General features: G+C 44.1%; 1 protein-coding gene across 1 annotated transcript in view; it reads right to left on the bottom strand.

Moving 5' to 3' along the window:
* LOC126413081 (lipase 3-like) overlaps positions 1-4,473 on the bottom strand; it is a 67,030-nt gene extending 62,557 nt beyond the window's left edge. Inside the window, exon 1 of the mRNA XM_050082978.1 lies at positions 4,342-4,473. Within this exon, the coding sequence (XP_049938935.1) occupies positions 4,342-4,473 (132 nt within the window). The remainder of the gene's footprint in view (positions 1-4,341) is intronic.
* Positions 4,474-15,612: the final 11,139 nt, after the last annotated feature.

Raw genomic sequence — 15,612 nt, 5'->3', positions numbered from 1 at the left:
ATTTAAAATTAGTTGCCGACGCTCTGAATGTCTCTGAGATACTAAAACGACGACACCTACTAAATTTCATTTGTTTCCTCGACCAGTAATGTTTCACAATACCGTGAAGCTATTTGCATATGCGGGTATACCTACATTACAAAAATAACTTGTAGTGCATGGTACAAACATTTTTCGTTGTATGTATGTGAAGATTTATACATGAGCCCTGAGATAATCAGTAATTATATGCCTATTTGCATATAAACTATAGACCTATCACTCATCAGAAAGTACTGTACAAGACATTTTCAAAAATAATTAATAACTGCAGACCAAATAGTATTGGATTTTACTCAGATGAATCAACGAACTTGTAGAAATGGGTATAACACAAGGGACCACTTACTTGTAAAGAATGAAATTACAGAGCGGTGCAACCACCTTACGTGGAATTTCAGGACGCTATTGACTCAACGAATTCTGTAGCATAGCTAATATCTACATATATAATCCGCAAGCCACCATAGGGTGCAGGACTGAAAGTACCTTGTACCAGAACTAGTCCCATCTGCAAAAGCAACTCGCTATATGCTTCCTTCCGAGCCCCGATTTCTCTTGTCTTCGCGGTCCTTACAAGAGATGTATGTAAGTGGCTGTAGAATCGTACTGTAATTAATCGTAAATGCTAGTTTTCTAATCATTCTGGCCAGCCGCGGTGGCCGAGCGGTTCTATGCGCTTCAGTCCGGAACCGCGCGACTGCTACGGTCGCAGGTTCGAATCCTGCCTCGGGCATGGATGTGTGTGATGTCCTTAGGTTAGTTAGGTTTAAGGAGTTCTAAGGTATAGGGGACTGATGACCTCAGATGTTAAGTTCCATAGTGCTCAGAGCCATTTGAACCATTCTAATCATTCTCAATAGTGTTTTTCGAAAAAAACTTCCGTCCAGGGATTCCCATTTCAGTTCACTCAGCTTTTCCGTATCGCTCACGTTTTTATTGAACAGACCGTGACAGATATAATAGCGTGCGTCTGAGCTGCTTTAATTTGTTCCTTTAATGTGAGCTGGCGGCAATCGGAAGTACTAGAACAGAGCAGCTTCTGTAACAGTGTGCTTGGTTGACAGCTCTCTTGTCCCCCCCCCCCCTTTTCTCTCTCTCTCTCGCTTCTCTAGGCCCTATTATTGATCAGGAAATCTGGGGCAGCCCGCATAGTTAACAGGTTTATTCTGGCACACTAACCATCAGACAGATCCATCGCTCTTGTTCTGTTCACTATGTTGCAATCATCATGAACTGCCAGCACCGGAGGTCGGACACCAACCCCAACCCCAGGAAAAATAAAAAAAAATGTAAGTTAGGGCATTATCCTACTAGTTGTTACCCGATTATTTCGCTGTAATTTATTACTCAAATTTGTGGATATGCATAAGGTAATAATTGTTATGATTTAAAGTCCTCGAAAATAGTCGGTGCCGGACGAATCCAATTGACTCGCCAAGTTCAATATCAATGCCCCTTACATGTCCTCCACTTGTCCAAACTGCAAATCACAGTTTTATGGAGGGGGGGATGGGAGAGCTAATCACATCAGCCTATCCCGTGGGCTTCAGACAGCAGCTCTGGGCTGCAGTTGACCTGCTTATGTCCTAGAGATGGTGTTACAAGCCACAGTTCACTTCCAACCTCACTGCTACAATAACGCATCTTCTTAACTCATACTGCACTGAATAGTACAGTAAAACTTAATTCAAGCCGTTCATAAAATTATGAAATGTGAGTAAAGCCTCACTTTATCAATTGTTTGCCTAGCTGTTTGTCTAGGTGGGCAGAATGGCATTTTCTTCTTCCTGTAGTGACACTGATCTGTCCCAGACTCACCCTTCTTGCTAGACATATTGCCGTATCTTATGTCTCCTCAGCAGGCTGTCAGACAAGGGAAGCTCACAGGCGTTCGTGTTTTGTGGAATAATACTTCCGTCAATTAGTGATACTTGGAGTAGTGTAAAAATAAAAAACTCCGAGACCAAAGATAGTATTCGGTTATTTCGAATACGTCAGTCATTTTGCTGAACATATTAGGATGTTTTGTGGAAACCAAGAAAGAATATTGTCCTCAGAGAAAATAAGTCTGTCAAAATGCTAGTAATTTGTAATCTCGGTTATTACGAAGAGCCTGTGAACGAGTATCTCGAAAACGGCGAAGCCAGTCGAATGTTCACGTGCTACTGTCGTGAGCATCTATGGCATCTATGAAAAGAGGTAGAAGGACAGTGAAACTACCACTACGCGCTAAATGATTGGACGACCACGACTCTTCACAGAACGTGGGATTCTGAGGCTTGTCTGTTCTGTAAAGTAGGATAGATGGTGATCTCCCGAAAGAGCACAACGCTGGAACACGCACAAGTGTTTCGGAGTATAACGTTTACCCTACATTGCTGAATATGGACCTCCGCAACAGAGCACCCTAAATGTTCACAATGTTCACAAAGACGTCGTCAATTACGATTGTAGTGATCATGGGACCATCGTGATTCGACCGTCGATCAATGGAAATGTGTCGGCTCTACATTAGGCCGCTGGTCGTCTCCACAAACACCGTCATCGAGGTGAACGACGCAAGCTGGTAGTAGTAGTATTAAGCTATGGGAGACATTCTACTGCGCTTGCGTGAGACTTGCGGTAGTAATCGAAGACACTCTGACAGCTGAGAACCACCTGCATCCCTTCCCGATAGCGATGTCATCTTTCAGCGGCGCAACTGTCCGTGTCTGGGTGCCAGAACCGTGCTACAAAGGTTCGAGGAGCGTTACAGTGAACTCGCGTTGATGTCTCGGCGACCAAATTCGCCTGATGTAGACCTTATGGTACCCATCGGATCTCTACTACGCCCCATCCCCGCTTACGCAAATCAGTGGCCCGTTATTTTCGCGAATTTCACGACCTGTGCGAAGATATCTACTGCCATATACCTTCACAAATTTTCAACATACTGTCGGATCCCTTATACGCAGAATCAGTTACGTATTTCGTTCAAAAGAAGGACAAATAAGTTATCAAGCAGGTGGTCATAATGTTTGGGCTCGTCAGTGTATTTCCAAACGTATTTAGGTGGTAATTGGTTTTTGTAGTGGTTCTACTCAATTAGCTATTACTTACTTAGTACTGGTGTATATTAGAGTAATAATGTAACAGATAAGCTATTAAATAAATACTGACAAGGTTTTCTCGATAGCAACGCTTTTAAATTTTGATAGAACTTTTCTTCCTAGGTAACCAAACCATATTGTTACTTGGAACATGATTCCACATCCGGAAAAACCTTATTTTTCCGGCGTAATTTTTGTAATTTCAGAAAAAGACTTCAGTACACAAAAGTGTATGCCATCATTTAGAAATGGGGTAAGAAAGTACATTAAACTTCTATTAAAGGACTGGATGGAGGCTGAAGCCCGAAATGTGTTCCAAGGTATAAAACTCCCCTACTACTGAGCCTATCTAATCCTAATCCTGTTCCGATTCTATGGGGCACACCGCATTTCTTTTTCGTTTCCTTTCCGTATCGACAAGTATTACGCACTGCCTTCTCTTCATAAAACATTCACCAAGACAGTTATTTAACAATGGGAATTCCAAGATTAAATGTTCAAATGGCTCTAAGCACTGTGGGACTTAACATCGGAAGTTATCAGTCCCCTATACTTAGAACTACTTAAACCTAACTAAGGACATCACACACACCCATGCCCGAGGCAGGATTCGAACCTGCGACCGTAGCAGCAGCGCGATTCCAGGTTGAAGCGTCTAGAACCGCTCGGCCACAGCGGCCGGCCTAAGATGAAATAACAACAGTATTATCGAAAGGGTAGGTTGCTGCTCACCTTATGGAGGAGACGATTAGTAGTTGACAGGCACAACGAAAAGACTGCTACAGAGATAAGCTTTCGGAAAAAGGCCTTGTTCCACAGTAGAAAACACACACAAGCACAACCTAAACACACGTGGCCACTGTCTCTCGACAGTGTGGTTTTCAGCAGACAAAGCAGTACAGTGTCGAGCGTCTTCCGGTAATCTAACAAATTAAGAGACTATATACTTGGAAACTAACTGCTTTCATTTGTTGCCAACACTTGTTACCTAATTTCTTGCTTTGTGAAACTCTTGAAGCAATCACATATATCTTGAAGCTCACAATGGGAAAAAATAAAGGAATGGCGGTGGTATCGTGAGCACTTGTAGCGTTAGATAAAAGGGACTAGTTAACCAATATTTTATTATGAAGCTACTGTGGAGCAACACATTTCCAATTACTGTTGTCGAGAGTATCACCTGTGTCGATCCAGCTTAAGTTCTACTCACCGTATCCAAGTCAGCATCCTCATTGTATTCGAGCGTCTGCACAAGGGGTCGACGGTAAGGGACCGCCCGGTAAGGGACCGCCCCTTCCGCAGCTATCACTAGGACCAGCACCAGTAAAGCGGCAGACTTCATGGTCTCTGATCCTGTGCCACCTCTGCCTCTGTGCCCGCGCCGCCCCCCATATTTAAGTACTTGCTGCTTTATCTGCCATCTGATACCGAATGCTTCTTGAAACGGTTCTCGTCAACAACGGCTGTGATTGCAATATTCGAGAGCTGATCAAGGTCGACTAATAGCAATCTTCAGGTGACAATAACATCATTCATATAGTTTTCAAATGTACAAGGCGATTAAAGTGCAGCTACTCATAGATGTCCAGTGTTGAATGTAATTATCGTATGACAGCTAATCTTGGTAGATGTGGTGTCACCGCCAGACACCACACTTGCTAGGTGGTAGCCTTTAAATCGGCCGCGGTCCGTTAGTATACGTCGGACCCGCGTGTCGCCACTGTCAGTGATTGCAGACCGAGCGCCGTCACACGGCAGGTCTAGAGAGACTTCCTAGCACTCGCCCCAGTTGTACAGCCGACTTTGCTAGCGATGGTTCACTGACAAATTACGCTTTCATTTGCCGAGACGATAGTTAGCATAGCTTTCAGCTACGTCATTTGCTACGACCTAGCAAGGCGCCATTATCAATTGCTATTTATCTTGTGATGTATGTACCGTCAGACCGATGTTGACCAATTATGGATTAAAGTTAAGTATTCCAGAAGCTACGTACTATTTTTGCTGCTATAAAGACCTTGTCCTGTTCCAGACCTCACGCCATCCTGCGTGAGCTTAAACGCGTGCCCTTCGGCTTCCTCTCATAGTGGCTTGGCTGTCTTGCCAAGTCACAACAGTAGATATTCTGATGTGTTAATGCGGGACCGATTTACGCTGGGCAAAAGTAAGCTTACTCTGGGAAAAAATTAAGTTCCAGTTTCGGCCACCAGGTGCAAATCTGTCACTGTGAACAGAAGAAAGACGTATAGAAACGTTGCCTTATGTAATAGATTAGGAGCGGGACGTGTGCAGAAAAGGTCACACAAGTGAAAAAAGTTGATTTCATTAATAACTACCACTTACCCAATTTGTTCCATATAAGCACCGGAGATGGCGGCACTTGCTGCATCCGATCTGATCCGACGTGATCAATAGCTGCTCGCGCAGTTCAGGCGGGATCTGAGCAACATGTTTTTGCATACTGCCCTTCATATAAGGTAGAGGCCAACCGTGCCCGTGGTAAACGGGTTCTTTTAGATATCCGCAGAATCAAAAGTCACAAGGATTCAGATGTAAACTTGCAGGCCATGCCTCTGTAAAACCTCTAGAGATAACACGTTCGTGGTTGGTTGCAGTAAGCAGATCTTTCACTAGGCGAGAGACATGAGGTGTTACCTCATCTTGCATGAAAACAATGGTTTCCACACAATTGCGCTCTTCCAAACCATGAATCACGTGCTGCAAGGAGGTCTCGATAACGTGGACGCGTTACGCTACACCTGACAGGAAACTCTGGTTGTATTCTCATAAAAGAACGGACCGAGAATAAATTTCCTTATGAATCCACACTACACAGTCACATACAGCTCTTCGTGCACAACACGCTGATTAACAGTACCCCACATCCGGTAGTTCTGCGTATTCACTGCACCCTGTAGTGTAAAACGTTCCTCGTTACTCCAAAGAACATTCCCAGGCCACATGTCATCAATTTCGATCCGTCGCAGAAACCGAAGAGCAAATTCAAAACGTTACTGCAGACCATGATGGCCGGCCGGAGTGGCCGAGCGGTTCTAGGCGCTACAATCTGGAACCGCGCACCCCTTGTTGTTTTGCGTGGCACTATCACAGCACAGGCTTACATTGATGTTCTAAACACCTTCCTGCTTCCCACTGTTGAAGAGCAATTCGGGGATGGCGACTGCATCTTTCAAGACGGTCGAGCACCTGTCCGTACAGGTGGTTACACGTCAATAACAGACGTGTAATGGACTAGCCTGCATAGAGTCCTGACCTGAATCCTATTGAACACCTTTGGGATGTTTTGCAACGCCGACTTCGTACCAGGCCTCACCGACCGACATCGATACACAGTGAATAATGGGCTGCCATTCCCCGAGAAACCTTCCAGCATCTGATTGAACGTATGCCTACGAGAGTGGACGCTGTCATCAAGGCTAAGGGTAGGCCAACACCGTACTGAATTCCAGCATTATCGATAGAGGGCGCCACGAACTTGTAAGTCATTTTCAGCCAGCTGTCCGGATACTTTTGCTCACATAGTATACGTCAGCCAACTGCACGAACTGGCAACGGAGTAGGATGCAGAAATTTTTGCAGAAAGTGCTTTTTTTCTGTAACTCTGTCGTGTATTTAATTGTGGTAGAGATCTGCAATTTGGCCTTTTGCTTGCTGGTACTCTGCACTGGGCCATGGGTCTTTGTGTCTGCAGGCTGGTATCGCTTCGAAAACACACTTCTGACATATTCCCACCTGCTGACGGAACTACTACTACTACTCCTTAGCGCTAAAGCTCTAGTTTTGGCCTCCCAGACTACCTATGCCCACTTTTCTCTGCTGGCTGCCTTGGCTCTCTATCTTCTCAGTCCCATCCTTCTCAAGTCCTCTTCCACGTTGTCTAGCCATCTGGCCCTTGCTCTGCCCCTATACAACGTCCATCGGGTTTTCCTTGGAAAGCTTGGAAAGCTGTTCTCCACCATTCTTTCCACATGTCCCAACCAACGTAGTCTATTAGTCTTTATTTCAGTCACAATATCTGGTTTGTTGTACAGCTCTCTGATCTCGTTATTATTTATGATTCTCCAAAAATTGCTATCATTCACTGCCCCGTAGATTTTCCTAAGTATCTTCCATTCCCATCTCAGCAACAACTCCTCATCGTTTTGTGTCATAGTCCAGGTCTCCGAACCATACATCACCACAGGTCTAACTACTGTACAGTATACCGTCAGCTTCAGTTTCCTACAAAGGCTCCTTGCTTTAAACACGTTAACTGTGGTGTCACCGCCAGACATCACATTTGCTAGGTGGTAGCCATTAAATCGGCCGCGGTCCGTTAGTATACGTCGGACCCGCGTGTCGCCACTGTCAGTGATTGCAGACCGAGCGCCGTCACACGGCAGGTCTAGAGAGACTTCCTAGCACTTGCCCCAGTTGTACAGCCGACTTTGCTGGCGATGGTTCACTGACAAATTACGCTCTCATTTGCCGAGACGATAGTTAGCATAGCTTTCAGCTACGTCATTTGCTACGACCTAGCAAGGCGCCATTATCATTTGCTATTTATCTTGTGATGCATGTACCGTCAGACCGATGTTCACCAATTATGGATTAAAGTTAAGTATTCCAGAAGCTACGTACCTTTTTTGTTAGTCTCAATTCCTTGTCATTTTCCAGACCTCACGCCAGCCTGCGTGAGCTTAAACGCGTGCCTTTCGGCTTCCTGTCATAGTGGATTGGCTGTCTTGCCAGTCCACAAAATTAACCAGTGCAAAATAGCTCCTGTTACCAGCTGCTATCCTTGCATGTACACTCCTGGAAATGGAAAAAAGAACACATTGACACCGGTGTGTCAGACCCACCATACTTGCTCCGGACACTGCGAGAGGGCTGTACAAGCAATGATCACACGCACGGCACAGCGGACACACCAGGAACCGCGGTGTTGGCCGTCGAATGGCGCTAGCTGCGCAGCATTTGTGCACCGCCGCCGTCAGTGTCAGCCAGTTTGCCGTGGCATACGGAGCTCCATCGCAGTCTTTAACACTGGTAGCATGCCGCGACAACGTGGACGTGAACCGTATGTGCAGTTGACGGACTTTGAGCGAGGGCGTATAGTGGGCATGCGGGAGGCCGGGTGGACGTACCGCCGAATTGCTCAACACGTGGGGCGTGAGGTCTCCACAGTACATCGATGTTGTCGCCAGTGGTCGGCGGAAGGTGCACGTGCCCGTCGACCTGGGACCGGACCGCAGCGACGCGCGGATGCACGCCAAGACCGTAGGATCCTACGCAGTGCCGTAGGGGCCCGCACCACCACTTCCCAGCAAATTAGGGACACTGTTGCTCCTGGGGTATCGGCGAGGACCATTCGCAACCGTCTCCATGAAGCTGGGCTACGGTCCCGCACACCGTTAGGCCGTCTTCCGCTCACGCCCCAACATCGTGCAGCCCACCTTCAGTGGTGTCGCGACAGGCGTGAATGGAGGGACGAATGGAGACGTGTCGTCTTCAGCGATGAGAGTCGCTTCTGCCTTGGTGCCAATGATGGTCGTATGCGTGTTTGGCGCCGTGCAGGTGAGCGCCACAATCAGGACTGCATACGACCGAGGCACACAGGGCCAACACCCGGCATCATGGTGTGGGGAGCGATCTCCTACACTGGCCGTACACCACTGGTGATCGTCGAGGGGACACTGAATAGTGCACGGTACATCCAAACCGTCATCGAACCCATCGTTCTACCATTCCTAGACCGGCAAGGGAACTTGCTGTTCCAACAGGACAATGCACGTCCGCATGTATCCCGTGCCACCCAACGTGCTCTAGAAGGTGTAAGTCAACTACCCTGGCCAGCAAGATCTCCGGATCTGTCCCCCATTGAGCATGTTTGGGACTGGATGAAGCGTCGTCTCACGCGGTCTGCACGTCCAGCACGAACACTGGTCCAACTGAGGCGCCAGGTGGAAATGGCATGGCAAGCCGTTCCACAGGACTACATCCAGCATCTCTACGATCGTCTCCATGGGTGAATAGCAGCCTGCATTGCTGCGAAAGGTGGATATACACTGTACTAGTGCCGACATTGTGCATGCTCTGTTGCCTGTGTCTATGTGCCTGTGGTTCTGTCAGTGTGATCATGTGATGTATCTGACCCCAGGAATGTGTCAATAAAGTTTCCGCTTCCTGGGACAATGAATTCACGGTGTTCTTATTTCAATTTCCAGGAGTGTATTTCTTCTCCCATGTCATTATCAGTTACCAGTGAACCAAGATATTTAAAGCTCTCACAGCGCTCATACTCGTTTCCATTCAAAGTCATGCTTGTTACTTCTTCACTATATCTTTTCCTAGATGTTAGTATATACTTGGTCTTTGATTGATTAATGGTCAGCCCCGTCTCTGCACCATATTTTTCTACTTTTTCAAACTTTTATTCCAGGTCCTGTTTCCTCCTGGATAACAAATGAATATCATCCGCATATGCAAGCTCCTGTGTCACTCTATTAAACAGTGTTCCCCCAGGGTTGTTGCTTCGTGTCTTTCGCATTACACTCTCCAAGGCGACATTAAACAGAATAGTGGAGAGCACATCACCCTGCCACAGTCCTTGGTTAACTTCAAATGCCTTTGATAAAATGCCCTCGATCTTTACTTTGCATACTGTTCTTCTCAAAGTCATTTGAACCAATCTTATCAGTTTGTTAGAGACTCTTGCCTCTTGCATTGCCTTCCAAAGTTGATCCCTTTTGATACTATCATAATCGTGTTTGAAGTCAATGAACACCTGGTGGTCATCGATTTTGTACTCACATCATTTTTCAAGGATCTGTCTGATAGTGAAAATCTGGTCTGTAATGGATCTATTAGTTCTGAAACAACACTGGTAGTCTCCTAGATACTCTTCTACGTATGTTCGTAACCGCCTAGCCATGATTTTTCCTAATACTGTATATACTATACAGAGCAGTGCAATTCACTTACAATTCCCGCAGTCAGCTTTGTCATGTTTCTTATGTATAGGGCAGAGTATTTCTGTACTCCACTGTTTCGGCATATTTTCTTTCCACCATATTTCCACTATAATCTCATGCAAAACCCTTACTAGTTTTTCTCCACCATATTGTATCATATCTGCTGTAATATTGCGTTCTCCCGGAGCTTTACTGTCTTTAAGAGTCTTGATACTAATTTTAACTTTTTCCAGTGTCGGTTCTGCTACTGATCCCCGGTGCTCTTCATCTCTGTTTACTTTCTGCTCTACCTCTTCTGCCATACCGGCATCTACCCCACCTTCATTTTCCGATTCTGACGGAACTACAGCCAGATAAATTTAGTTACACTCTAGATATATATTCATGGGCGGTAGTGTATAATCATCCTCGTACTCGGCTTACTACGGCTGCCCTTCTAGTCTGTCTCTTTGCGTGGACATACTCGACCAACTGCTGTCCCATCTCTTGGGTGGTCGTCCGGGTAGTCGTTTCCCTCGCTGTTGTCCATTTTTACAAATTTTAGATGTATTGCGCGGCCCACTCATTCTACATGAGCCTTTCAATACCTCTTTTTTGTCTTCATCCATTTATTTATATTTTGTATGCCACACTTTTCCATTATCGACACATTTGTTCATTTGTCCCACCGGTTACTCCTTGGTATCTTCATTTTCTCTGCCATTAACTTTTGTTTTATTTTTTTCGTTTCTGCTGTGTATGTCAAAACAGGACATACCATTGTTTTACATGTTTTTATTTTTCCCTCAGTTGTCTCAAATTTGTTTTTCCATGCCGTATTTTGCAGGCATCCGGCTACCTTTATTGTTTTTTATTTTCAGTTCCATGGTTAAGTCTTTATAGCTGGTGGTAACAGTTCCTAGATAATTAAAGTTTATCACTTTTCTATTGACACGCCATCTACTTCTAATTTACATCGTGTAGGTGTTTTTGATATTACCATACCCTTAGTTCTTTTAGATGAGATTTCCATGTTATATAGCTTAGCTGTTTTGCTAAATGGCTGAAGCAAACTTTGTAAATCACCCTCATTATTTACTATCAGCACAGTATCTTCAGCATAACATATAATATTTACCACTTTATTCCCCACTTCATAGCCCTATTCTTTCATATGTCATCAATGATATGATCCATTATTAAGTTGAACGGAAGTGGTGTTAATGTGTCTCCTCGTTTAATATCTTTATCTAGTATAATTTCATCTGTGAATCCTTCGTTAGTTTTAACTCTCTTTTTATTAATGATTTTCACTAAACACATTGGTACTCGCTTGTTGATTAAGGTTTTGTGTAATTCTATCAAAGGCTTTTGACAAGTCAACGAAGCACAGGTAGCTTCGATTATTAAAATCTACGGATTTCTCCACAGTCTGTCTGAAAGCGAAAACAGCACCTGTTGTGCTTCTGTTTCGTCTGAATCCTTGCTGTTCTTATGCTATTTCTATATAATTCTGCATTCTATCTCTAACTAGTTAAGTTAACAGTTTTAAGGTGTTATCAAGCAGGGTAATTCCTCGGTCATTATGTAATAGACCTACTTAACTATCTCATTTTTTATATACTGGAATTTTAATACTTCCTTTCGATTCTCATCGTTCACGATACTGTTAAACAAAGTATGAGGTTGTTATACAACACCCACCCTCAGTATTTTATTAATTCATTACATATGCCATCTGGCTCTAGAAATTTTCTATTTTCTACTGTTATTGAAAAGCATATTTCCCGCAATGAGAAATCTAGCTGGTTGTCATTTTCTATGATTTGCTCACCCGTTTCAGTTTCCACCTTTCTTACGTCCTTACACTGCAACTTAAAATAACTTTCTCACTTATGGCTCTGAGCACTATGGGACTTAACATCCAAGGCAATCAGCCCCTACAACTTAGAGCTACTTAAACCTAACTAACCTAAGGACATTACACACATCGATGCCCGTGGCAGGTTTCGAACCTGCCACCGTAGCGGTCGCGCGGTTCCAGACTGAAACCCCTAGAACCGTTCGGCCAGAACGGCCGGCTTTTCTCACTGAATTTTTCTTACATTGTGTATCTGAACTTACATTAATATCCTCCATTTGCTTATAGAGTATCCACCATACTTTATTTTGTGATCCTTAATTGCCTCATTGCATATATTTTGCATACAGCTCCCAAAATTCCTCTTTTACTTTTCGAATATCCAACTTCACCCTTTACGAATGATCTTATACTCCGTATAATCGTCTTCACTTTAACTGGCTTTATATTTTAGGAATGCTTTCTTCTCCTGACTAGTTAATTCTTTAATATTTTGCTTAAGCCGTGGTGTTCCCTTAGGTAGTACTACCCCCATCATATTCACTCTTTTAATACCTGAAGCTTCTCGTGCTGCCTGCTGTATATTCAATTTCAGAGTAGTCCATCTAACTTCCAGTGACGTGTAGCGCTATTCTGTCAGCTATCCCATGAAGCTTGTCGATCATTTCCCCGATACTTCCCAGACAACAGCACAGCTGAAGCTGTGGAGCTTTTCTGCCCAAAACATGGGGCTTTCCCCATAAAACTGCTCCCAGCCATTCTAAAAATAGCTGGTGTCCGTCGCTCTCGCCCCTGACCTCCGACATCAAAAGAGAAAACCGCTAGCCAGGGGTCGGGACTCTACGCAGTTCCCAGTGGCTGAATGTCCCCCACCTCCTGTTACTGTGACCAGTTGGCCTCCTCACATCATAAAAGTTTCCACTCACTTCGTATGTGAAATAAACAGAACTACGATATGGATGCATCCTCCTCCCGATCATGCACATGCCGGTGCTTAGCACCCGATTACCTGCTTTGCGTGACAGTGTAAGATGTTAACGAAATGACATTAATTTGCATGTATGCAAATTCAGATTTTAGAACTGCAAGGCAGCCTAGTTTGATAGTCATTAATAATTGTATGAAGAGGTCAAGAGGACCACCCGTCTTGAGAAACTGCTACGAGTCAGTGCGTGGAATGTCAGAAACTTGAACGTGGTAGAGAAGGTAGAAAATCTGAAAAGGGAAATGCTGAGGCTCAGTCAAGATATAAAGTGGGGCAGTGAAATGGAAAGAGGAAAACTACTCATTCAAGTATAGGGTAATACCAACAGCAGGAGAAAATGATATATCGAGAGTAGTTAAAAAACAATTCAACAGCTTGGAACGCATAGAACGTATTGAACAGCCAAACGAACTGGTACACCTGCCTAATACCGTGTAGGGCTGCCGCGAGCACGCAGAAGTGCCACAATGCGACGAGCCGTGGACTCAACTAATGTCTGAGGTGTGCTGGAGGGAACTGATACCACGAATCCTGCAGGGCTATCCATAAATCCGTAAGAGTACGAGGGGGTGGAGATCTCTACTGAACAGCACGTTGCAAGGCATCCCCGATAAGCTCAATAATGTTCATGTCTGGGGAGTTTGGTGGCTATCGGAAGTGTTTAAACTCAGAAGAGGGTTCCTGGAGCCACTCTGTAGCGATTCTGGACGTCTGGAGTGCCACAAGTCCGGCGGAATGCACAATGGACATGAATGAATGTAAGTAATCAGACAGGATGCTTACGTACATGTCACCTGTCGGAGTCGTATCTTGACGTATCAGGGGTCCATATCACTCCAACTGCACATGCTCCACACCACTACAGAGCCTCCACCAGCTTAAACAGTCCCCTGTTGACATGCAGGATCCATAGATTATGAGGTTGTCTCCACTTACACGTCCATCCGCTCGATACAATTTGTAACGAGACTCGTCCGACCAGGTAACATGTTTCCAATCGTCAACAGTCCAATGTCGGCGTTGAGGGGCACAGGCGAGGAATAAAGCTTTGTGTAATACAGTCATCAAGTGTACACGAGTGGGCATTCGGCTTCTAAAACCCATATCGATGATGTTTCGTTGAAAGTTTCGCGTGCTGACACTTGTGGGTGGTCCAGCATTGAAATCTGCAGCAATCTGCGGAAGGATTGAAATTCTGTGACGTTGACCGATTCTCTTCAGTCGTCGTTGGTGCCACTCTAGCAGGATCTTTTTCCGGGCGCAACGATGTCGGAGATCTGATATTTAAAGTATTCTTGATATTCACGGTACACTCGTGAAATGGTCGTACGGAAATCCCCGCTTAACCGCTTCCTCGGACATGCTGCGTCCGATCGCTCGTGCGCCGACTATAACACCACGTTCAAACTCACTTAAATCTTGATAACCTGCCATTGTAGCAGCAGTAAGCGAACAACTGCTCTAGACATTTGTCGTTTTATGTACGCGTTGCCGATCGCAGCGCCGTATTCTGCCTGTTCACGTATCTCTGTATTAGAATACGAATGCCTGTACCAGTTTCTTTGGCGATTCAGTGTATTTCTTTATTTAAGACATCTGGTATCGACAGACTTTGCTGTGATCCTCAGGTCTTAAAAAACTTTTTGTTGTGAAATGGGTTCATTTTAACAGACGCCAATTTGTCAAGTGGATAAAAATTAGCATGTTACATAATATAGGGTGCTGATTTTTATCCCCTTGACAACCTGGCGTGAAGTTCAGCGTAAAATGAACACCTTTGACAACAAACAGATTTTTAAGATCTGAAGATGACAGTTGAGTCTGTCGAAACCAATTATCTTGGAGGAAGAAATATTTATTGATTGGTGAGTCCATAGAGTGCTGTCGACACAACGACCATATGATGAATAAAATTAGAAGGAAGGTCAGCATGGGCCGTAATTTTGATGATTTATTAATAGCAAAATCGATTTTCGATCACATAATGATCATCTCCAGTGCTGGAAGTTAAACATTACACATATCGATAAGTGAATAAGAAACAAAATACCACAAATACACCTGAGTATAAACCAGCTGTTGGTAAGAACATACCTTTAGCGTACTAATTAAAGACACTGGTGACTAGTTATTATCAGTAACAGAAGCTGCTTTTTACATTCACCTATACAGCTAACCTCGATGTGACAGGGGCTTGGAACGCCCTCTATGTGACATGTATCACGCGAAAACTTAACATTAATCTATTTGGCAAGAGATTACCTCAAAATGCCAAATGTGCACTTGCAAATCATTAATTGAATATTCCAATTTTAAAATTGTACATTAAAAACGTATAGCCAAAAGGAAGGGGGAAATGCACATCTTACCAACATACACTGGATTGTTATTTTCAAAACGAACTTAAAAAAACATCCAAGAATAAAAATCAACAAGTAATTTATAAGGTGTCAGATTAGAGGACTAGTAAAAAAGAAAATTATACAGATAACTTGACATCAAATATAACAGAATTTGTTATAGCGCAGTAACCGCCATCTGGCGTGGGAACTCATAGGTGCAAAATTCTTAATTTATGTAAAGTATTAAGTTGAAACCAAGAAGTCAAATACATAAATAGTGGTGATTGAACAATATATACCTCGATTTAACAGGTCAAAATGTCATGAAACACAATATTCT

This window comes from Schistocerca serialis, chromosome 7, assembly GCF_023864345.2.
Source record: "Schistocerca serialis cubense isolate TAMUIC-IGC-003099 chromosome 7, iqSchSeri2.2, whole genome shotgun sequence".
Lineage (NCBI taxonomy): Eukaryota > Metazoa > Arthropoda > Insecta > Orthoptera > Acrididae > Schistocerca > Schistocerca serialis.
The sequence above is the reverse complement of the archived record's forward strand: the minus strand, read 5'-3'. Positions and strand labels throughout refer to the sequence as shown.